At 38.8% G+C, this 25257-nt stretch overlaps 1 protein-coding gene and 1 long non-coding RNA gene across 4 annotated transcripts; one reads left to right on the top strand and one right to left on the bottom strand.

Moving 5' to 3' along the window:
* Nucleotides 1-5846: 5846 nt before the first annotated feature.
* On the bottom strand, nucleotides 5847-9034 carry LOC129035003 (uncharacterized). 2 transcript variants are annotated; one of them, XR_008502067.2, is made up of 3 exons: nucleotides 8755-9034; nucleotides 7433-8014; nucleotides 5847-6966 (listed from the first exon to the last, which is right to left on the bottom strand). It is a non-coding gene; the product is annotated as an uncharacterized LOC129035003 (long non-coding RNA). The 2 variants fall into 2 exon arrangements; XR_010126131.1 differs by having other exon boundaries at nucleotides 7433-7593; nucleotides 8755-8869.
* On the top strand, nucleotides 8972-24487 carry BBS12 (Bardet-Biedl syndrome 12). Of its 2 annotated transcripts, XM_054484985.2 has the most exons (3): nucleotides 8983-9219; nucleotides 18124-18177; nucleotides 21438-24487. In XM_054484985.2, exon 3 carries the CDS (start codon nucleotides 21448-21450, stop codon nucleotides 23578-23580), a length of 2133 nt encoding a protein of 710 aa, XP_054340960.1. In that variant the 5' UTR covers nucleotides 8983-9219; nucleotides 18124-18177; nucleotides 21438-21447; the 3' UTR covers nucleotides 23581-24487. The 2 variants fall into 2 exon arrangements, with proteins under 2 accessions (XP_054340959.1, XP_054340960.1); XM_054484984.2 differs by lacking the exon at nucleotides 18124-18177 and having other exon boundaries at nucleotides 8972-9219.
* Nucleotides 24488-25257: the final 770 nt, after the last annotated feature.

A 25257-nucleotide genomic window follows, 5' to 3' on the forward strand; every position in this document is an offset into this window, starting at 1 on the left:
TTTCATTGCCAACAATCTGCTTATTGCAACTAAAATATAAATCAGAACTCCAGGACATCTATACTAAACAACAAGTTAGAGGAAGAAACTATTTGAGTGGCAGGTTCAGGGTGGCAGGAACTGCAAAATGGGACTTTTAAAAAAGTTCTTAATAGTCCTCTCATTGGTGAACTAAAGTCCCCATGATATCTAAGCTACAGAAAGAGGCAGCAAACTTACTGAGTTTCAGATGCGTGTGTGACAAGCAAATAGTTATAAAAGAGCATCACCCTAATAAATGATATTGCTATTTTAAATATGCCATCATGTAATAAGTCTATTTAATCTCATCTTTATTTAATATTTGATAGAACTCTTAGTTGGTTCCTTGTATATCTAGCCATTCAATAGGGGAGAAGTTAACACACAAGTCTCAAGATGGAGGATTATATCAGTAATCTATTGCTGCATAACTGTCCCATAACTCAGTAGCTTAAAATAATTATTATTGCACAGTTTCTGTAAATCAGAAATCCAGGGGTGGCTTCACTTGTTCGTCTGCTTCAGGGTCTCTCACTTGTTGTAATCAAAGTGTCAACTAGAGTTGTACCATCTCAAAGGTCAACTGGAAAAAGATCAGTTTCAAAGCTCGTTCACATGGTTGTTGGCAGAATTTGGTTCCTCAGGAATTGTTGGAGTAAAAGCCTCTTAAATTGTCCATATATTGATGAATTTGATCTTTCTCTGAAAAGAGGAGGAGAAACATAGAGAACTAGATATGCTTGAATTTGTTTTGGAATTAAAGCAAGTAAATTCTGTGATCTTTGGCTAAAATTCTCCAACCCTTCTTATCTGACATATAAGATACAGTCTCAGACTCTTACCTTATCTGCCTTTACCTGACTGTGAAACCATAAAATAGTTATAATTTTCCCTTTTTTAAAAAATAAAATTTATAAATTTCAACAGTATTTTGAGTAGGAAAGCATTTTGAGATGTAAGCACTCTATCAAATTTCAACTTATCTACCATAAAAGGGTCAGTTTCTACAAGGCAATCACAAAGGCCTGAATATGTTCCAGAATAGCTCAAGAGTTCTGTCATGGTCTTTGATTTTTGTGTTCTAGTAATATTCCCAGGGCCATTCTTAGGATTTGAGGCATTTTAATTGGTTATACAAGAAGTTATCCCTAAAACACAGAGGGATAGATTTAAATAAATAGATTCAAAACTTACAAAACTTTCCCTTACTCCAGTATGGGCTTAAATCCAGATCATCTCAACTAAAAAGTGAAGATGATTATGTTTCAAATGGAAAATTCAATGCCATGATTTAAAAAAAAAAAAAATCTCCTTTCTTTTTTTACTCTTAGAATTAGGCTACAGTCTGGTAAGGGTCATATGGCCATTATGAGACTAAATACTGTTAAAAGACAAAGCATTGCCATTTTACTGTTACATAGCACAAACATCTGTAGAAATCATCTCATGAAGTAAACTTAAAATGTAGAGGCTTGGGTAGAATCAATATTGTGAAAATGATCATACTGCCAAAAGCAATCTACATATTCAATGTAATTGCCATCAAAATACCACCGTCATTCTTCACACAACTAGAAAAAGCAATCTTAAGATTCATATGGAACCAAAAAAGAGCCCGCATAGCCAAAGCAAGACTAAGCAAAAAGAACAAAACTGGAGGCATTACATTACTGGATTTCAAACTATACTATAAGCCCATAGTCACCACAACAGCATGGTACTGGTATAAAAATAGGCATATAGACCAATGTAACATAATAGAGAACCCAGAAATAAACCCAAATACTTACAGCCAACTGATCTTTGACAAAGCAAACAAAAACATAAAGTGGGGAAAGGACACCCTAATCAACAAATGGTGCTGGGATAATTGGCAAGCCACATGTAAGAGAATGAAACTAGATCCTCATCTCTCACTTTATATAAAAATCAACTCAAGGCCATGTGCAGTGGCTCATGCCTGTAATCCCAGCACTTTGGGAGGCTGAGGTGGGAGGATCATGAAGTCAAGAGATTGAGACAATCCTGGCCAACATGGTGAAACCCCATCTCTACTAAAAATACAAAAAAATTAGCTGGGTGTGGTGGCACAAGCCTGTAGTCCCAGCTCCTCAGGAGGCTGAGGCAGGAGAATCGCTTAAACCCGGGAGGCAGAGGTTGCAGTGAGCCGGGATCATGTCACTGCACTCCAGCCTGGGTGACAGAGCAAGACTCTGTCTCAAAAAAAAAAAAAAAAAATCAAGATGGATCAAGGACACAAATCTAAAACCTGCAACTATAAAAATTCTAAAAGATGACATCAGAAATACCCTTCTAGACAATGGCTTAGGCAAAGACTTCATGACCAAGAACCCAAAAGCAAATGCAACAAAAACAAAAGGTAAATAGGTGGGACTTAATTAAACTAAAGAGCTTCTGCACAGCAAAAGGAACAGTCAGAAGAGTAAACAGACAACTGACAGAGTGGGAGAAAATCTTCACAATCTATGCATCCAACAAAGGACCAATATCCAGAACCTACAAGGAATTCAAACAAATAAGCAGGAAAAAAAACGATGCCATCAAAAAGTGGGCTAAGGACATGAATAGACAATTCTCAAAAGAAGATATACAAATGGCCAACAAACATATGAAAAAATGCTCAACATTGCTAATGATCAGGGAAATGCAAATAAAAAACCACAATGCGATACCACTTTACTCCTGCAACAATGACCATAATCAAAAAATCAAAAAATAATAGATGTTGGTGTGGATGCGGTGAAGAGGGACCACTTCTACACTGCTGGTGGGAAGGTAAACTAATACAGCCACTATGGAAAAAACTGTGGAGATTCCTTAAAGAACTAAAAGTAGAAATACCATTTGATCCAGCAATCCCACTATTTTTCCCAGAGGAAAAGAAGTCATCGTACAAAAAAGATACTTGCATATCCATGTTTATAGCAAAAGATACTTGCACATCCATGTTTATAGCAGCACAATTCGCCATTGCAAAAACATGGAACCAGCCCAAATGCCCATCAACCAACAAGTAGATAAGGAAATTGTCATATATATATAATATGGAATACTACTTAGCCATAAAAAGGAATGAGTTAATGGCATTTGCAGCAACCTGGATGGAACTGGAGACTATTATTCTAAGTGAAGTAACTCAGGAATAGAAAACCAAACATCATATGTTCTCACTCATAAGTGGGAGCTAAGCTATGAGGATGCAAAGGAATAAGAATGATAAAATGGACTTTGGGGACTCAGGGAAAAGTGTGGGAGGGGGTAAGAAACAAAAAACTACAAATTAGGTTCAGTGATACTGCTCAGGTGATGGGTGCACCAAAATCTCACTAAAGAACTTACTCATGTAACCAAATACCACCTGTTTCCCCAAAACCTATGGAAATAAAAAAAATTTTTTTTAAAGGAAAAAAATGTAAAGGCTGAAACACAATGCAAATCAAAAGGCAAATAACAAATGGTACAATGCATGCAACATATATGACAGACAAAGATTAATCTCTTTTGTATATAAAATGCTCTTACAAACCAGTAATTTTTTTTATTTATTATTATTATTTTTTCGAGATGGAGTCTCGCTCTGTAACCCAGGCTGGAGTGCAGTGGCGCGATCTCGGCTCACTGCAAGCTCCGCCTCCCGGGTTCACATCATTCTCCTGCCTCAGCCTCCTGAGTGGCTGGGACTACAGGTGCCCGCCACCATGTCTGGCTAATTTTTTTTTATTTTTAGTAGAGACAGGGTTTCACCTTGTTAGCCAGGATGGTCTCAATCTCCTGACCTCGTAATCCGCCTGCCTCAGCTCCCAAAGTGCTGGGATTACAGGCATGAGCCACCGCCCCTGGCCAATTTTTTTTTTTTTTTTTTTTTTTGAGATGGAGTCTTGCTCTGTTGCCCAGGCTGGAGTGCAATGGTGCAATCTCTGCTCACTGCCACCTCCGCCTCCGGGGTTCAAAGATTCTCCTGCTTCAGCCTCCTGAGTAGCTGGGATTACAGGCGCCTGCCACCACGCCCAGCTATTTTTTTGTATTTTTAGTAGAGACAGGGTTTCACCATGTTGGCCAGGCTGGTCTCAAACTCTGATCTGCCTGCCTCGGCCTCCCAAAGTGCTGTGATTACAGGTGTGAGCCACCGTGCCCAGCCACAAACCAATAAATTTTAAAATCCAATGGAAAAATAGGCAAAGGACATTGTTAGACAATACACAAAAAGGAATAGACAAATAGAGTCTAAACATGTGAAAAAACACTCAATGCCTCTCATAAGAGAAATGAGCATGAAAAATGTATGATTTGCAACTTGCCAGACTGACAGAAATCAAAAAAGTTTGATAATACTTTGGGCATTTTCATATAGTATTTTTGGAAATGTAATTTGGCAAAAATCTTTTTAGAAGGCAATAGCTATCAAAAATAAAAACATTTAAATTAAAATGTATATTGATTTTAACCCAATCACTTCATTTGTAACAATTAATTCTACAGGTATTCCCACATTAAACATATGTATAAGGATATTAATTTAAGCAAAACGTTGGAAACTAAAATGTCTACCATTAGAAGACTGTCAAATATAATAATTGATATAATGAATTATATGGCCATTCCATTCCATTAGAATGGAATATTATACAGATATTTTATTTGTATTGTTGTGTAACTATTTCTCAAGTTATGTAACTATTTCTCAAATATACACACAATGTGTATAATATGCTATCATTTGTGAAAAAACTATTCTGTATACATGTGCATATGAATATGCATTCTCTGTAATGATTCATTAAAAAGTGGCAAAAATCCTTGTCTTTAGGAAGAACTGGGGCTTGGATAGGAAGGAAACTTTTATTCAGAACTTTTTGAACTTTTTCATGTATACTTTTAACCATTTGAAGGCTAACATTTTCACATATGAAGCACATTTAATAGGCAAGTTTTTCCCTGGTCTAGAAGAAATGTTACATAATTAGAAATCAAAGACACTGTGAAAACACTTGAGAATGCTCATGAGCACATACAATTCTAGTTTCAATCAAATAAAACCTCTTGTGTTGACAAGACAAAATTAAAACCTTCAGTTTTCATTTCAGTTGTGCTAAGAATGAACCAGGTAGTGTCACTACAGTTACATTCTCTATGAGCCTTTCTTGCTCCAAAGACAGCTTGGTTATCAGAAAGTGTTTGTGTGGAGCAAGTGGCATCTGTTGCCTATTTGTCAGGAGCAGAAGTCTGAGCACTTCTGTCCACTGCATCTTGTTTCAAAGCGCCAAGGAAAACAATGCAGTGAAACACTGGGTGGAACACACATTACTCACATACAGAAGAGACAGAGCAAGACCAGCTTCCCTAGTGGACTTTAGTCCCCCATGACCAGAGGGTCCCTCTTGGCAGCTGACACAGGGCAGGTGGCCTGCAAACACTCCTCTTGTGCTGAAGGACCCCCATCCCCTCCCCCACAGGAGACAGAGCAGTGGGGTTGGTCAGATGCCATATGATGCACACGCTTAAGCAGGGCAAAGGACTACACATTGACCCTGAAACAGAGGAAGATATTACTATACGGGGTGGTAAGTTCAGCACACGCTCTGTGGACTCCTAGTCTCTTCAAAAGAAGTGTTCCAGGCCCAAGGCCCACTCTGGAACAACTGAGTAGGAGTTAAAAGACTGTATGTATGAGATTCCATTTCCCAACAGTTTGGCTCTTTCACAAGGAAGAAATCACAAGTCACAGAATCGAAAATGAGTTAGAAAATACAGTTATCTTGAAAGTTTTATCCATAGGGAAGCAGCATAATGAAGAATAAGAACTTAAGATTTGGAATCCATGTTTTATTTATTATCAATGGGCAATTGGGGAATTTTTAAAACTTCTCTGAACTTTAGTTTTCTTGTATGTAAAATTGAGCTAATACAATCAGCTTCCAACTTGTAATATGTTTACTGAGGTAACACATAAAATCTCGGCCAGGCGCAGTGGCTCACCCCTGTAATTCCAGCAGTTTGGGAGGCTGAGGTAGGCAGATCATGAGGTCAGGAGATCGAGACCATCATGGCTAACACAGTGAAACTCTGTCTCTACCAAAAATGCAAAAAATTACAGGCATGGTGGCAGGTGCCTGTAGTCCCAGCTACTCGGCAGGCTGAGGCAGGAGAATCTCTTGAGCCCAGGAGGCAGAGGTTGCATTGAGCCGAGATCGCACCACTGCACTCCAGCCTGCGTGACAGAGGGAGACTTTGTCTCAAAAAACATATAAATAAAATTAAAAAAAAATGAAACTCTACACCACCTGTCCTAGCACAGAGGTATTAAGTGCTCACTATAGGGTCAAACTTACAGGGAAATATGGGTGATGTAAGTGCTATTTTGAATTTTCTTTATAACTGAAAGAAGAAAATTAGCAAATAATGTTACCAGACAGTTCTATTTAATACTTTATGTATTTGAGTAACTGACTAAAAAGCAAATGTTCATCAGGTTTTTTTGGGTTGCACAAAAGGAAAATATAGGGTTTGTTTGCCAAATTCATTTGGATATGAAGCCAACTTCATCAAACTTAAAAATTCCAAGTCTTTGTGACCTAGGGTTCTCAAAAGAGCAGCTAGAATTAATACTGTTCTTAGATTAATGGCTCAAAGAAGTCATTATGTTTTGTTTCTTGATGCTGTAGATTTAACATCATATTGGTAGAGATGTGCAACTTCTTACATGGATTAGACATCAAGAAGCCAATGTGTACATATAAACTAAAAACTGAAAATGAATATATTCAGACATTAAATTATAAAACTGTATAACAAATACAAATCTGTTAATTTTCCACAAGGACCAAAACAACGCTATTAATAACAAGTAGTCTTTTTCATCACTCTCAAAAAATCTTCCTCATTTATTTCTCCATCTCCATCATGATCAGCTTCATCAAGCATTTCCTGTAAAACAAAATGTAAATATATGAAATACGTTTAAAATGACATAAATGAAGTCAAACACATATTCAAAACCAAATTTTATTTTAAATGCATAAGTACAACTAAAGTTAGAATTATAATCCTAAATTATCACATAAGTTATAATTACATATAAATTATAATTATAAAAATAAGCAAAATCTACCTGAAGTTCATCATATTAAATTTTCCCCTAGTTTCTTAGCAAACCTCTTGATACTGGTTAGTGTTACACTTCCAGTATCATCATCATCAAATAATTTGAAAGGCATCAATATTTCTTCTTTTTCATCTTTTTTACTCTTTTAAAAAAGAAGCAACTATCTAGTCTTTCATTTATTTATTTTATCAAGCTGGACTTATTAGATCTTTGGGGTCTAAAGCAGCAATGTGCCAAGTAGCTGAGTTCTGATTTTATTTATTGGTCTTTTAACAATTATGTACTCACATCTGCCCTCAAGGTGCTTAAATGTAGAGCTTGCTGAGGTGGAGGAGGCACAGGGTGGTCCAGAATGCATCTCTTATTAAGCCTCATAATTCAGATCCGTTACCAAAAACGTAAGCTTCAAAACGGGAGGTTGTATCTTTCAATGCTCCTTAGAATAGTGCCTGGCAAAAATAGACATTCAATATATGTTTGCTGAATTAAAGGCTTCCAAATTCTGGCCCCATTCTCTCTATCCTGCAATATAGCCTCATTATTTCCTGACGAAAACCTCTTCTCCACATCATAGTCTTCTCATTACTACCCTGAAAACATATTTAATCTTGCTCTTCCTATCTCCCATCCTTAAAAACCTAGTTCTAATTACTTCTCTATAAAAGTTCTGATTGCTCCAGCCCTAAAATGTAGCAGGTTATTGCTAGTATTTCTTTGAAAAATAAAATCACAACTATATCATTTTTATACTCATAATGGCAAACAAAAATCTTCAAAACTAATGGTGCCAATTCCTTCTTTATCAACTTCAGCTACCATTTTTTAAATTTCTTCTTTCTTTGGTTCAAATCCTAAGGCCCACACTGCAATCTGAAATAGGAAGAAAAGGAATTATAATATGCCATGATTTCTTTCCAAGCTTTTTAACTCCCTATTAATTAAGAGCCTCTCTCTTTTCTATTACGGACTGAGCATAAACATAGAAAATTAGGTCAGCAGGCCTGTGTTTCAGTCCTACTGTGCCATCATGTACATCACTGTTACACCCTGGGCTTTAGCCTACTCATTTATAAAGCACAATTAAAATGCTTAACAAGATATCGTTTTGCTAATGCAGGGCAAGCATATGCACTGAAGAGACTTTATACCAAGCTTTCAGAAGACTACTTTTAAAGAAAGCCTTAAAGATTGCCACAAATAATATGGTTTTTAAAATGATTTAAAATTAGAAATAATTTCAGAACCTTCTTTTACTCGATGGTTCCAGACCCATCAATATCAAACAAATTAAAGGCGTCTTTAACGTCTTGCTTTTGGGATTCATTCAGTTCAATTTTTAGGGCTTTTTTCTTCCATTGGTCTGAACTTGTATGGTAGTTAGATGCCCGTAATACACACACATATGGGTGAAAGATAAATTATATAACTGGAATAGTTAGTAGAACCAGAATAATTGATGATAAACTATATTAAAGTACCTATTTCCTACTATAAAATGAACCTCAACAGGAGTAAGGAAGGAGTGCAGTTGCTGCCAGGGGCAGCCTTCCTTGCTCTGGCGGAAGAACTTCAGCCCCGGCCCCAGCAGAAGGTTACAGCTTCACACTCACCATGTCTCCAGCTGGCAGCCGGCGCTCTCAGCCAGGACCTCCCGGCGTCACCTCTCGCAGCCCCGCCCAACCCAAGTCTTCACAGCTCACTGGCGGTTGCTAAGGCCGCTCTCACCGACCTCTCTCAGCCCCGCCCACCCAGCCTGAATGTTGACATCCAGTTCATCCAATGGACAGAAAAAAGGGCCTTTAAACCAGCCCGTTCTCTCTACTCCCTGCCAATAGTGTGACGTCCCCGCCTTTCGCAGCCCGGCGTTAAGCGGAACTTCACTCTCCAGCTGTGTTTCTTAGCAACTAAGCCCCCGGTTCCTCCAGAAGCCCCTCTTCGCACATGCGCAAACTGCGGACGGGGAATTGGGCGCCCTAGCCCTGGCGTTTTTGGTGTTGCTGTCCCAGCCAGAATCGCGTCTGGCCGGTGGGAAGCCGGAAACTCCAGCCCCCCGTAGGAGAGGAGAAAGGAGCGAGGTTAGTAGTGAGGTGCTTCCGCTGACTGCTAAGCTAAGTCTTTCCTGAAGACGTGGGAGCCCATGTGTTTGATTTTTCTGTCCTCTTCGGGTCAGGGTAAGAATGAGAATCTAGGGCCTGGAGGGCCTGGGGTGAATTGGTCCAGCATGTAGCTAGGAGTACTAGAGGAAGAGGGGACTGCCCTTTCTTTTTGCCGCTAGACTTTCCTCATTTTCTACAGTGCCTGGAGCTGGGCCTTCAGCCAAAACCTCATCCCTGTTTTGGGCAGGGATTCTGGCATGGTAGACATCAGAATTCTGTATAGCAGTGGCATGGGGCAACAGTGTCGTTGGAGAGACGTGGGTATGGGGATAAGCATGGGTCTTGGGATGTATTTAAAGCTTCACTGCATACACAGATAAACGTTTTTACATATGTTTCCTGTAGCATTTGTTTACGAGGTAGGACTTTGGCCCCACCCATAATTACTATCAGACCCCACCCCCCAACCCCAACGCACACACACACACACACACACACACACACACACACACACACACACCCAGCCATTTCCTTGGCCCAGTCCTAAGAGTTGGCCAGTTGTGCAGATCAAGTTGATATCGTTGACTTCAGAGTCAGACACAGGTAGTGTGATTATCCAGTTGATTCAGTAACGGCCTAGACTTAGATACTTGTGAAACTTTTGTTAACTAACTCAATCTCTTGTCCAGAGGGCCAGATTTACTGCTTCTGCCCGTTCTGAATTTGGCCAGGAATCAGCTTAAAGGACAGGTGAGAAAGACTGAGGTAGGGTGGACCACTGACTTCCTGGTGGGAATGAAGAAATGAGAGAATCTTAAAACTTCTAACCTTTAATTGCTCACACATGCGGACCCCTTTTATGCCTCCTACAATGTCTTCTCTAGAGAAAATATTTTCTAAAATTTATACTGGATTCCTCAAAAATGGATTCAGGAAGAATACTAACTTTAGTCTTTTTTTTTTTTTTTTTTTTTTTTTGTCTCACTTGTCTTCCTGAAGGCAGGAGAGGAAAACAAGTGCAAAGTGCATTCTTGAAGCACTCTGTCAAATCACTTTGCATGCTTCATTAAGTAGAAACATGGCACATTTTCCAAAGCCATCAGCCTGTCTTGTTCATATTATATCCCAGACAGACACGCAAGTATTGTAATCATTGATAAAAATCTCATTAGGTTTCTGGAAAATAGGTAAGTTTATCCTCATATTGCAGGTTATTCTTCCATATAAAGTTACCCAGTGAAAATTAAAATGGCACAAATTCAAGATAATTTTTGAGTTAAGTAAAATATTGTCACTTTAATATATGATTTTTCACGTCATTTGTCTCACTTGGAAAGTTGCTGTTGATCAGTTTCAAGGTCATATACTTTTTTTTTTGAGACCCAGTCCCGTTCTGTCGCCCAGGCTGGAGTGCAGTGGCGCAATCCCGGCTCACTGCAAGCTCCACCTCCCAGGTTCTTCCCATTCTTCTGCCTCAGCCTCCCGAATAGCTGGGACTACAGGCGCCCGCGACTGCGCCCGGCTAATTTTTTTGTATTTTTAGTAGAGACGGAGTTTCACCGTATTAGCCAGGATTGTCTCCATCTCCTGACCTCATGATCGTCTCGCCTCGGCCTCTCAAAGTGCTGGGATTACAGGCGTGAGCCACTGCGCCCGGCCATATACTTCATTTTTAATACTAATATCAAAGGGATTTCTTAGACCCAGAAATGAATAGTGACCAAGTATATACTCAACCCAATCCTAATTTCGAGGATCTCTTGGATCATGTTTGATCTAATGACAATTAAATGGCTGAGTAGTATATTAACCTATTTTTATATCACTATGATTTAGGCTTTTATATTTGGAATATTTACTGCTAGTTAAAATGTTTTTTTAATTGTAGGCTCAGATTCCAATTCCCAGATCTTGAATAGGATGTAATTAGTTTTGAAAACTAGCTATTAACGAATCTAACTGCACTTTAGAACATTAATCATCATCATTATCCAGGAAAACATTAAACACATAGGCACTCTTAAATCTCCCAAATGTATTTAATGTTTTCTATATGTCATGCACTATGCCAACTACTGGGTGAGTTCGAAAGAAATAAAAGTAGAATATAAAAGATGAATAACTAAGGAATCTACAGATTAGTGGGGGAGCTAGACACAAACATAATACAGTGTTTTTAATACAGGGTATTTTTAATCTGCTTTGGTAGATGGGTATAGAAAGTGCCTTGGGAGCACAGAAAGGAGGGACAACTCTCTACCCCAGGGCATTAGAGAAGTCCTGATAGGAAATGAGGCATTTGCGTTGGGTCATGAAAGATCTATAGCATCCATGGAGATGAAGAAAATATAGACTATTCAGATCAGTATAGCTTAGTGAAAATAAATGATATGTTCTAGCGTGACAAGATCATGAGGTTTATAAGGAAAGGTGGGAGAGGAGTCATAAATTAGGTTGAGGTTGGATTATAAGGCACATATATCAAGCCAAGGAGTAAAGACTTTCTTTTTTAAGATAAATAGATGTTTTTTGGCAGTGGAGCAATCTGTTTAGGTTTGTGCTTTTTCAGTGCTAATTCTGACCACCATATGAAGGAGGAACTCTCATTAGAAACAATTAAAGGGCCTCAACTAAGGTGGTGCCAAATAGGAATCAAGTCAACTCCAAGGATGGTTAAAACTTATATTCATGTTGGAGAAATACTAAAAGTGCCATCTGTTTTCTCTTGCTTCAGTTTTGTACTTCAATTTGGGGGAACAAATATGGTGAAAAAAATTCATTCACTTACCAAATATTTATAGAGTACTTGCTGTGTGTCAGGAAATATTGTAGATACTCGGGATATACATCATTGACTAAAATTGCCTTCCTGGAAATTACATTCTAAGAGAGAGATATAGTCTATAAAAAATAAATAAGTAAACTATATCCTATTTTATAAGGGAATAAGTGTTATGGGAAAAAGAAAGTATAACAGATGGAAGAAATCCAGAGTACAGAGGGAAAAGAGGATTTGTGGTATGCTATAGAGTGCTCAGGGTAGGCCTCATTGAAAAGCAGAAAATTTGAGAAAATATTTGAAGGTGATGCAGCAATAGATTTCTTAGGGAAGAGCATTCCAGAAAGAGGGAACAACTAGAACAGAAACATTAAGATAGGGAAAATGCAAAGCATTACAAAAAGGAGGCCAGAACAAAGTGGCCAAGGGATAAAATAGTAAGTGATAAAGTCAGAAGGGTAAAGAAAGGACTGCAGATAGTTAGGGCATTGTAAGGACTTTGACTTTGACTCCAAGTGAATGGGTAGGCCTTGCAAGATTTTGAGCCTAGGAGTGAAAGGATATGAGTTCATTTTTAAAAGGGACTCCTGTGTCAAAGGCATAAAGCTTTATTTTCTGAGTTAGAGGTTTTTAAACAGTAGAGTGACATGATTAGACTTCTGTATTGGGAATAGACTGGAGATGAGCAAACAGTTGATTTAGATGATGAAAGGCTAATCATGCCCATCAAGAAAATATTATTATTTTTCAAAATGCAGCTCCTGAAAGCGTTGCATGTCTTATTACTCTAAACTGAGTACCTTAGACAAAACTGGACATAATCTTTGGAAAAAAAAACTTCTTCTGATGTCAAAATTCCAGTTAAGTTGTCTGACTCTGCTCTTCCATTACACACTTAGAAAGTCAAAGAAACATTAAGCTGGCAAGTACTGAAAACAGAGAACTGTTTGTGGAAAACATTGGTGCATAACAGGACATGCATAGCAGGACAAGAATCAGATTGTGTCTGTGTAATGCCAAGAAGAGTTGCCAGAAGTACTTATCATCTTTGAAATTATCCACTTTGTTATCCCCTTTGCTGTTTTTGCCTTTTTATACCCAATCTCTTAGAGGATGGGGCATTTTTGTTTTGAGTTTTTATTTTATGTCAATTATAGCCGACTGTAACCTGTTCAAAATAATAATTTAGGAGCTCTTCTACAGTTGGGAATGCTGAGAATTTTTTAAAAAATTACTAAAACTTGGAATAGCTTTTTCAAATGCCAAAGCAGATTTATCTTGAATATTGATTTTGATATCAGTTTTATGTGACTTTTTGCTTATACATTAGTTTTGTTTAAATAATTTCATGCCTTTTGTATCTAGGAAACTTTTTCACATAAATTAAATATAGATTAAATTTGAAATAGCCCATGACTGTTTCCATTTGCTCTAAGTTCTCTCTGACTTTTCTACTCGTAGTAATATCTTGTGATTTAAGCATAGTATAGAAAGGAGATCATAAGCAGAGACTCTGATACATGTACAAGTTTAGAGTATGAATAAGGTTTGGAAGAAGGCAGAAAGGTTTGGAAGAGGGAAACGCAGTAAAAGATTCTAAAGAAGAGAGGGTGAATTACTATCATGCTGGGCAAGGGAAACCTAAAAGGCAGAATTATATAGTAGTTAATACCATAGGCTTTGACATTAGACAAACCTGGGTTTTAGTCCATAGCCTTTTACAACTTAGCTGTAAAATTCTGTATATGTTATGTAACTATTCTGCTTCATTTTCCACATCACTAAAATAGATTATAGTACCTCCCTCATGTTGTTGTGAATACTACATTACATAATACTTGTAAAATGCCTCATACTTAGTAAGCTTTCATAACGTGTTCGAAATGAAAAACAAAACCCAAAAGTCAATCTTTTCAAGCTTGTCCTTTCAACAAATTATTCTGGAGCAACTGGATATCCATGAGGAAAGAAGAACCCCTACCTCACACCATTTACAAAAGTTAGTTTAAGATGACTTATGAACATAAATGTAAAAGCTAAAACAAAGGGAAGAACAAATTTGGCATCTCATACTTCCTGATTTCAAAACTTACTACAAAGCTATAGTACTTAAAACCTGTGGTACTGGCATAAGGATGAATGTATAGATCAGTGGAATTGAATTGAGAGTCCAGAAATCCATAGACATCTATGACTAATTGATTTTTGACAAAGATGCTAAGGCCACTCCATGGGGAAAAGAATTGTCTCTTCAGCAAATGGTACTGGGACAATTGGATATCCACATGCAAAAGAATAAAGTTGGACTCCTACCTTACACTTTATATGTAAACTAACTCAAAATGGGTCAACAAACTGAATATAATAGATGAAACTATAAAACTCTTTGAATAAAACATTGGGCTAAATCTTCATAACCTTGGATTTGGCAATGGATTTTTAGATATGACACAAAGAATATGAGCAAACAAAAAAATAGGTAAATTAGATTTCATCAAACAACAACAAAAAAATAGGTAAATTAGATTTCTAATTTCTTTTTCTTTTTTTTTTTTTTTTTTTGAGACAGAGTCTCGCTCTGTTGCCCAGGCTGGAGTGTGCGATCTCGGCTCACTGCAAGCTCCACCTCCCGGGTTCACGCTGTTCTCCTGCCTCAGCCTCCTGAGTAGCTGGGACTACAGGCGCCTGTCACCATGCCCGGCTAATTTTTTTGTATTTTTAGCAGAGACGTGGTTTCACTGTGTTAGCCAGGAATGGTCTCGATCTCCTGACCTCATGATCTGCCCGCCTTGGCCTCCCAAAGTGCTGGGATTACAGGCGTGAGGCACTGTGCCTGGCCCAGATTTCTAATTTCTAACTAAAAACATTTGGTCATCAAAATGCATAATCCAAATAGTGGAAACTGACTTACAGAATGAGAGAAAATGTTTGCAAATCATAGTTTGATAAGGATCTAGTGTCCAGAGTGTGTAAGTAACTCTTACAACTTACCAAAAAAAGACTAACTGCTCTATTTTTAAATGGTCAAAATACTTGAATAGACATTTCTCCAAAAAAGATACACAAATGGCCAATGCACATGAAAAGATGCTCAATATGAGGAAAATGCAAGTCAAAAACACAATGAAATACCACTTCACATTCACTAGGATATCTATGATATTACAAAATATTACAAAAGCAAAAATGGAAAGTGTTGTTCAGTATACTGGACTGAATATTTCCCCCCAGTTCATGTCCTTCTAGCATCTCAAAATGTGATCTTATTTGAAAATAGTTTCTTTGTAGATGTAATTAGCTAAAGTGAGGTCATACTGGATTAAGGTGGGCCCTAAATCCAATGACTGGTATCACTGGGTTATAAGAAGGCCGTATGAAACAGAGGCAGAGGTTAGAGTGATGCGGTCAGAAGCCAAGGACCACCAGAGCAACTAGAAACTGGAGGAAGCAAGGAAGGATTCTTCCCTTGATCCTTCAGAAGGAGCATGGCCCTGCCAGCATTTTGATTTTGGGCTTCTAGACTCCAGAACTGTGAAAGAATAAATAAGTATTGTTTTAAGCTACCCAGTTGTTTGTGGTAATTTGGTATGGCAGCCCTAGGAAGCTGATGCAGTGAGGATGTGGAGAAATCAAAACCCTCATACATTGTTGGTGGGAATGTTCAGCTGTTATGGAAAACAGACAGTTCATTCAAAAGTTAAAGATATTTGCTCCTCCTTTTCATGCCTGTGGCTAGATGTCCCACAGCACTATAGGAAATGTGAGTCAGGCCTTTTACATTAAGCAACCAAGAACTACAGACTCCACCTTTTCACCCAAATCATGAATGACCAGTGAAAAGCAACTTATTTCAGAGGAAGAAGCAGCCCTTGAAATGTTAAGCCTTGGGCTTGAAAGTTGAAGAGCAGGAATTCTCTCTTCCAAAGACCCTAGAGCATAAACCTTTGTGTGGCCAAGTGGGATCAGCCCTCAAGGGCACATGCCAAGGACAGAGCAGTCCATGTAGACAGCTTCGGAGGGCATGGGGATGTGGGGAGTTAGGGGTAGCTCCTCATTAACTATTTGTTGGGTGAGTATAAGGGTGAAGCTCAGTGGCAGTCAGGCACCTCTGCAATGACAAGCTGTCTCTCCCCTACGTGTTTAGCATATATTATTAGAACACGTCCCATGCCCCTGCTCACTTTAAGGCCAAGTAGAGAAATCTGGCAATAAAAGGCAAATGTGAGCATGCTTTCTTTAAGATGCATCATAAATGGTTTTCTTTAAGTGAATGAAGACTTTGACAGAGAAATATCTTTGTAAGCAAACATTAAGAATGCTGGCTGGGTGTGGTGGCTCACACCTGTAATCCCAGCACTTTGGGAGGCCTAGGCAGGAGGATCACTTGAGCCTGGGACTTCAAGACCAGACTGGGCAGCATGGCGAAATCCCATCTCTACAAAAAAATATACAAAAATTAGCCGGGTGCAGTGGCATGCACTTGTAGTCCCAGTTACTTGGGAGGCTTAGGTGGGAGAATCACCTAAGCCCAGGAGGTCGAGGCTGCAGTGAGCCATGCCACTGCACTCCAGTCTAGGTGACAGAGCGAGACCCTGTCTAAAAAATAAAAATAAAAAGAATGCTAATCATTTCTGAGTTTGCTGTGACTTGTAATACTGGGGATCTCCCTTGTAACACTGGAACTGAAAGACAGTGATGAAAGCTATGTCAAGCATTCATTATTCTGAAGAGGAGGAGAAATGCCACATACCTTTCCCATTGAACCTGTGGTGGAATAAATCCATGGTTGTGTCTTGCTTTGAACAGACTTTTGTTCTCAGCACTGCTCACGATGGATTTTTATGCTTCATTTTCATATCTCTCTGCACAATTAGATTGGGAGTTCCTTGAGGGCAGAGTATGTATAATCTTTGTCTTTGTAATCCCGGCAATTAACACAGTCCCTCCTGGTACACTATAGGTGCTTAAGAAATATTCACTGAATGCATGAATGAATGAATGAATGAAATGAAGGAATGACTAGGAATGTTTGTAGTGCTATAATATATAATGGGATATACTCTGGTTTACTAATTAGTTTCATAGTAAACAAATAGTCTGTATCACCTGGTAATGTTGAGTGTTTTGCTTTGTGTACTATAAACATTTCAGTTGTTTGGTCATCACCATTATATGACAACTGTCTTCAGCCTGGAAAGTTACCAGAGAAATTGTTACATGACCAAATGGTACATCTGTCTTGGCAAACTGAGAAGGCCAAAAATGACTCCAGACAATCATATTCGGCTGATTCCATGCAACCTCTAAAGCTGGTCTTATCCACATTTGGTATTATTTCTAATTTTCATGAGCTTGCATTTCCTTGGAATACTCATGGCTGAAAGAGTAAAATATAATGAAATATTTCTTAAAAAAAAAAAAGTTAAACAAAGAATTACCACATGACCCAGCAATTCCACTCCTAGGTATATAACCAAAAGAATTGGAAACGGGCACTCAAGCACATATTTATATACAGATGTTCATAGAAGCACTCTTCACAATAGCTGAAAAGTGGAAACAATTCAAATGTCCATCAATGGGTGAACAGATAAGCAAAATGTGATACATAAATACAGCCGTAAAAATGAAGGAAGTAGTAATACTACAATGTGGATGAACCTCAAAAACATGCTGAATGAAAGACACAAATGTCACATATTATATGATTCCATTTCTATGAATATCCAGAACTGGTAAATCCATAGAGACAGAAAGGAGATCAAAATGTTTTGGAGGTAAACAGAGGTAGTAGTTGTATAACATTGTGAGTGTACTAGATGCCACTGAATTGTACAGTTTAAAATGGTTACCTTTCAGTTAAAGACTACAACCATAAAGCTTTTAGAAGAAATATAGAAGAATAAATGTTCTGCTTAGGAGTAGGTAAAACTTTCTTAAATAGAACACAGAAAGCAATCTTATAAAAAATTTTTAAAGATACATGGACTAGGGAAATAGGTTGCTAGGCAGTATTAAGGGGCACTTGAGGCTTGAGGTCCATGAACTTAAAGTGCCACTAATGAGCATGGTTGTGTATTTCTGTTTATTTTCACCTGCACCAGGGCAAGCATGGAATAGACAAGGTTGAATTTCATCAAGATTAGTAGCTTTGCAAGGTGAGTAAGATGAAAAGAAAGAGGGGCAAGGAATTTGAGGGCATGTTATATGTGCAATGGAGTGATTGTAATAATTAACAAATGGAATTTAAACCAAGTAAATAGGGAATTGATAATATGGGGGTTGGAGGTGAAGGAAGGGCAACCAAACATGATAAGATCAGTTAGCTGGAAGACATAATGGGTCTCAGGATTGTTGAAGTTAGAGTCCTAAAGTATACTTTGATGCTGCATTTTGTTTTTTGTTTTGTTTTGTTTTGGAGATGGAGTCTTGCTCTGTCTCCTAGACTGGAGTGCAGTGGGCAACCTCACTCAGCTCACTGCAACCTCCGCCTCCCAGGTTCAAGCGATTCTCATGTCTCAGCCTCCTGAGTAGCTGGGATTACAGGCATGCACCACCACACCCAGCTAATTTTTGTATTTTTAGTAGAGATGGGGTTTCGCCATGTTGGCCAGGCTGGTCTTGAACTCCTGACCTCAAGTGATCTGCCTGCCTTGGCCTCCCAAAGTGCTGGGATTACAGGTGTGAGCCACTGTGCCTGGCCTGATGCTCCATTTTGATGCTGTGTAGGGATATGCCTGAGTATATTATGAATTTTTATTCTACAGAATTGAAAATTTCACAAAAGAGGATTTGAAACTTAGTTCACACAATTAGTTATTCGTTGTCCTAGGCAGTACTAGTTTTCTTCCTTAGTCCTTAAAAGCCTATTGGAAGCTACTCTTGAGGAATACAGGTTGAATATCCCTTATCTGAAATGAGTGGGACCAGAAGTGTTTCAGATTTTTAATTTTTTCAGATTTTGGAATATTTGCATTATTTATTTACCAGTTGTATTAGTCAGGATTTTCCAGAGGGACAGAACTAACAGGATATATGTGTATGTGAAAGGGAGTTTATTAAGGATAATTAACTCACATAATTACAAGGTGAAGTCCCATGATAGGCTGTTTACAACCCGAGGAGCAAGAAAGCCAGTAGTGGCTCAATCTGAGTCCCAAAGCCTCAAAAGAGGGAAGCTGACAGTGCAGCCTTCAATATGTGGCCAAAGGCCTTCTGGCAAACCACTGGTGTAAGTCCAGGAGTAACCTGGTGTAGCCTGGAGTCTGATGTTCAAAGGCAGGAAGCATCTAGCATGGGAGAAAGATGAAGACTGGAAGACTCAGCAGGCCAGCGTATTCCACCTTCTTCCACCCACATTTTCTAGCCACGCTGGCAGCAGATTGGATGGTGCTCACCCACATTGAGGGTGGGTCTTCCTCTCCCAGTCCACTGACTCAATGTTAATCTCCTCTGGCAACACCCTCACAGACACACCCAGAAACAATACTTTGCATCCTTCAGTCCAATCAAGTTGACACTTAATATTAACCATCACACCAGTTGAGTATTCCAAATCCAAAAATCTGAAATCTGAAATGCCCCAGTGAACATTTCCTTTGAGTGTCATGTCAGTGCTCAAAAAGTTTCAGATTTTGGAGCATTTTGGATTTGGGATTTTCAGATTTGTGATGCTCAACCTGTATCGTGTTATGGCCTGCTGTTGACCTTAAGATAGATCTTGAACTATGCTACTCTTCAGCTTCAAGGATGAATTTAGGTATTACAGAAACAAAATTACCAGTGATGTGGCCAGTACTAGAGGAAAAGCAAAAATCTAAGAGTTGTTTGCTCTTTAATATTTGACATTTAAAAGAAATATATTACCCCAAGAATCATCAAGTTTTAGAGTTAGAAAAGAAAATTTTACTATAGATTATCATCTATAATCTTAGCTCCTTAGCTCCGGCACTTTTAAGTAACAGGGAGCTCACACCTCACAAGGCAAGTAATTTTATTAATAGGCAGCTTTTCAATTAAGGAGTACCTTGTTGAGAGTTCTTTTTATTGGGCTAAAGTCTTTCTTGTAACTTTCTGTTCACTTTGTATGTGAATTCTGAAATATGCAAAGTACAATTGCTCTTGAACCTCCCTTTAAATAGCATTTTTTTTTCTTTATAATCTATTCAGTAACCAAATCCATCCCCTTCCCTCCATCCCTCTTCCACATTTCTCACCTAGATAACTACGGAAGATTCTTAATTGGCCCCTCTACCTCCAGTCTGGTACTTGTCTAGTCAGTCCTCTACAGTGTTATCAGAGTGGTAATATATCCAAGACATTACAATTATTATTGTTATTAAAACAAGAACTCATAAAACATGGTGCCAGACATTGTTCTAAGTACTGTATTCACTCCTTATAATGACTATGAAATAGCTTCCATTATTATCCCTGTTTTTTAGATGTGGAAATTAAGGGATAAAGTACATAACTTGCTGAAGGCTATATAGCTAGTAAAGCAGTAGGATTAAGTTCACACCCAGACTTCTAGGTTTAGAGTACATGTTTTCAAACACTACATCAAGTTGTTTCTTGATCTTTTTTATTAAAAACATTTTAATGGTTCCCATTGCAGGATCAAATTTAAGTTACTTGCTATGGCACATAATGCCCTTGTAAACCAGCTCATTTCCTCTTCTAGAGCTTCATCTGCTACTGTTCTCCACTACGTGGTTTGTTTTTGTTTTTGTTTTTGTTTTTCCAAGACTGAGTCTCACTCTGTTGCCCAGGCTGGAGGGCAGTGGCACCATCTTGGCTCACTGCAACCTCCGCCTCCTGGGTTCAAGCGATTCTTCTGCCTCAGCCCCCAAAGTAGCTGGGACTACAGGTGCATGCCACCACACCCAGCCAATTTTTGTATTTTTAGTAGAGACGAGGTTTCGCCATATTGGCCAGGCTGGTCTCGAACCCCTAACCTCGTGATCCGCCCACCTCGGCCTCCCAAAGTGCTGGGATTATAGGCATGAGCCACTGCGCCCAGCCGCTCCACTACATTTTTTATATTCTCATAAAACCAGGCTACTTCTATTTCCCTGAATACACTCTATTTCACATATATGTACATTTACTACTACCTCTTTCAACTTGTAACTCTTTCCAGTTATTTTTCAAGACTCATTCCAAGAATTGCTTTCTTATGGAAACGTTGCCTACAGCCCTCATGCTTCATTTCCTCTGTTGGGTGGAGTGTTTCTCTTCCATTCCCCCATACCTTTATCATTAATAGAATAATAATACTGTATCATTGCACTGACCACTTTTAATGGAAATTATATGTACCTCAAAAGCAGGGAGCATATCTTGTTTTTATTTCTATATAGCATTTATAACTATGAATTATACTGAATAAAGTTCCAAGCTTTTATTTTGTTTGCAGATCATGATACATGGTGATGGCTTGCAGAGTCGTAAACAAAAGAAGACACATGGGACTTCAACAACTTTCATCATTTGCAGAAACAGGAAGAACTTTCCTAGGCCCACTAAAATCATCCAAATTTATTATAGATGAAGAATGTCATGAAAGTGTATTAATCAGTTCAACAGTAAGGCTTCTTGAAAGTTTGGATTTAACCAGTGCAGTGGGACAACTTCTCAATGAAGCAGTTCAAGCACAAAATAACACATATAGAACTGGAACCAGTACTCTTTTGTTTCTTGTCGGTGCTTGGAGCAGTGCAGTTGAAGAATGTCTTCATCTTGGTGTCCCCATTTCCATAATAGTATCAGTAATGTCAGAAGGCTTAAACTTTTGTAGTGAAGAGGTAGTTTGTCTTCAAGTACCTGTTCACAATATATTTGACTGTATGGACAGCACAAAAACATTTTCTCAACTTGAAACATTTAGTGTAAGTTTGTGTCCTTTTCTACAGGTCCCTTCAGATACTGATTTGATAGAGGAAGAGCGTGGTCTCAAAGATGTTGCCTCTCAAACACTGACCATTTCCAATCTTTCTGGGAGACCTCTTAAAGCATCTGAATTATTTAAGCCTCAGACAAAGGTTGAAGCAGATAAGAACACATCACGAACTCTGAAAAACAGCCTGCTTGCAGATACCTGCTGCAGACAGTCAATACTAATCCACAGTAGGCATTTTAATAGGACGGATAATACTGAAGGGGTAAGCAAACCAGATGGATTTCAAGAACATGTTACAGCTACTCTCAAAACTTACAGATGTAATGATCTGGTAGAGTTGGCAGTAGGCTTGAGTCATGGAGATCACAGCAGCATGAAGTTAGTAGAAGAAGCAGTACAGCTGCAATATCAGAATGCTTGTGTGCAACAAGGCAACTGTACAAAACCCTTTATGTTTGACATTTCAAGAATTTTCACTTGCTGTCTACCAGGCTTACCTGAAACTTCTTCTTGTGTTTGTCCAGGATATATCACTGTTGTGTCAGTATCTAATATTCCTGTGATCAAGGAATTGCAGAATCAGCCTGTCCGAATAGTTCTCATTGAGGGTGACCTCACAGAGAATTATCGCCACCTGGGATTTAATAAGTCTGCAAATATTAAAACAGTATTAGATAGCATGGAGCTTCAAGAAGACAGCTCAGAAGAACTGTGGGCAAATCACGTATTACAGGTATTAATCCAGTTCAAGGTGAACCTTGTCCTGGTACAAGGAAATGTGTCCGAACGCTTAACTGAAAAATGTATAAACAGTAAGCGGTTGGTAATTGGCTCAGTGAATGGCAGTGTGATGCAGGCTTTTGCAGAGGCTGCAGGAGCAGTACAGGTGGCCTACATTACACAAGTGAATGGAGATTGTGTGGGCAACGGGGTCTATGTGACCTTCTGGAGAAGCAGTCCTTTGGATGTTGTAGATAGGAACAACAGAATCGCAATCTTATTAAAAACAGAAGGAATTAATTTGGTTACAGCTGTGCTCACTAACCCGGTTACTGCACAGATGCAAACCAAAGAAGATAGGTTCTGGACATGTGCCTATCGTTTGTATTATGCTCTAAAAGAAGAAAAGGTCTTCCTTGGAGGTGGTGCAGTTGAACTTTTGTGTCTTAGCTGTCTTCAAGTTCTTGCAGAGCAATCTCTGAAAAAAGAAAACCATGCCTGCTCAGGGTGGCTGCATAATACTTCCTCTTGGCTGGCTTCATCTCTGGCAATATACAGACCAACTGTGCTTAAATTCCTGGCAAATGGATGGCAGAAATACCTTTCAACTCTCCTATATAACACTGCCAATTACTCATCAGAATTTGAAGCCAGCACATACATTCAACATCATCTGCAAAATGCCACAGACTCTGGCTCTCCTTCATCTTACATCTTGAATGAATATAGTAAACTAAATAGTAGGATTTTTAATTCAGACATTTCAAATAAACTGGAGCAGATTCCAAGAGTTTATGACGTTGTTACACCAAAGATTGAGGCTTGGCGCCGAGCATTGGATTTAGTACTGTTAGCACTTCAGACAGACAGTGAAATAATTACTGGACATGGACACACACAGATAAATTCACAGGAATTAACGGGCTTTCTATTTTTGTAGTGTTACTGGCTAAGTCTTTGGAAAATAATTTTTCATAATATGTCATGCTAATAATAAATGTATTGATAGCCAAGTCATGGTGCCTAAAATGCCAGCTATTGCCAAGAAGAAAATAGTTGATGTCTGTCAATAACTGTGCATGATCTGAGATTTTACCCTACTTAAAAGCTAATAAGTTAGCCTGTTACTGTTTCACGGGATGCTACAGAATGCATAAGACACCTGGGTCAGAAACAAAGGACTTTTATCATTGACAGCAAAAGCTGTAGCCAGAGCTTCATGTTGGTTTTATTCAGTTCCTCATTTTTCTAGTTCCCACAGGAGGGCCCATGATGAGAGCCTACACACAGTGGGTTATGTTATAAGCTTGGGTTATTAACTGCTTTTATAGTAAGCAAAAAAATCCTGGTCTTTGTCCAAAGGGAGTTATTACCCCATACTTCAAGATAGCTTAGTGTAAACACAAGCCTAGGACATGGACTAGGTAAAGACAAAGTCCTTGCGTTCTTGGCATACCCAGTAAGTATGCAGGGACACTCAGAGCCCATAGTGGATAGTCTCATCCAACAGTCTGCTCCTCAGCCTGACATGTTCTTGGCCAAACTTGAATTTTCACATGAGTATGCCACTCCATCAGCTGCTCTGATTAACCTGACAGTCAGGTTGTTTAGTCAGTACCAAATTTGTTCATTTGGTCTCATATAGCAATTAATGAAGGCTATTATCAGACACAGCAGCAGGATGAAGCCAACCTGCAGTATTAACCTCAGTCCTGTCCCCCAAGGTCTTGACTCAGTCAACTGTAAGTTCTAAGGGAGGACCAATAGGTCTTTTTATTAGGCAGCCAGAATGTAGTGAAGGACAATTTATTATACTTTATGACCCAATAAAGGGAGCTTTTGACTGACGTGCTGATATGTGGTGTTATTGCCAATAATTATGGGTGCAATAGCTGGGCCAAAAAACAAACCCTGTTCCCTATGGAGAGCCCTTCTATGGCTTATTTTCCCCACATACAAGTACATAACCCCAAAGGGTCCAGGTTACTCTAGTTCAGAATTATTGTCAAATCTGATTTAAATCATCATATATGGATTTCAGTCACATAAGTAGTGTCACTGAGTAGTTGCAGCCTCAGTTACTATACATGGTATAATCCAAGGCCACTCTGACAAATTTAGAGAAGCGTAAGTTCAATCAGAATGAAACAAGATTGTGCTGGTCCCTGTGTTTCTACATGTTCACATCTGGGAGCCGCCCATGATGGCATCATGTACTGCCTCCTATACTGGTAGAGTCTTAGTAAGGTGTTGAGCCTCCTTTTTGCTGGTGAGGCCAAAGAGACAGCATTTATTTGTTTCATTGCTAAAGGAATTGAGTGCTATAAATCTCTCCAGTCTCAAAAAACGACTGGTCAAACAGGGCCCTAAATTTTGTCTGGGTTTACCAGCCATTCCTACTGGTAGAGGTATGAAAACACCACAGTCAAAGCTGTTGGAAGTGGCTTCTGATTTCAACCACTGGAACATCATCTACAGTTGACCTTTGAACAACAGTGGACAGGGATGACAACCCCCTGCACAATCAAAAATCTGCATATAACATTTTTGGGTTTTTTGGAGACAGACTCTCCCTCTGTTGCCCAGGCTGGTGGGCAGTGGCGTGATCTTGGCTTAC

The sequence above is a fragment of the Pongo pygmaeus genome, chromosome 3 (assembly GCF_028885625.2).
Source record: "Pongo pygmaeus isolate AG05252 chromosome 3, NHGRI_mPonPyg2-v2.0_pri, whole genome shotgun sequence".
Lineage (NCBI taxonomy): Eukaryota > Metazoa > Chordata > Mammalia > Primates > Hominidae > Pongo > Pongo pygmaeus.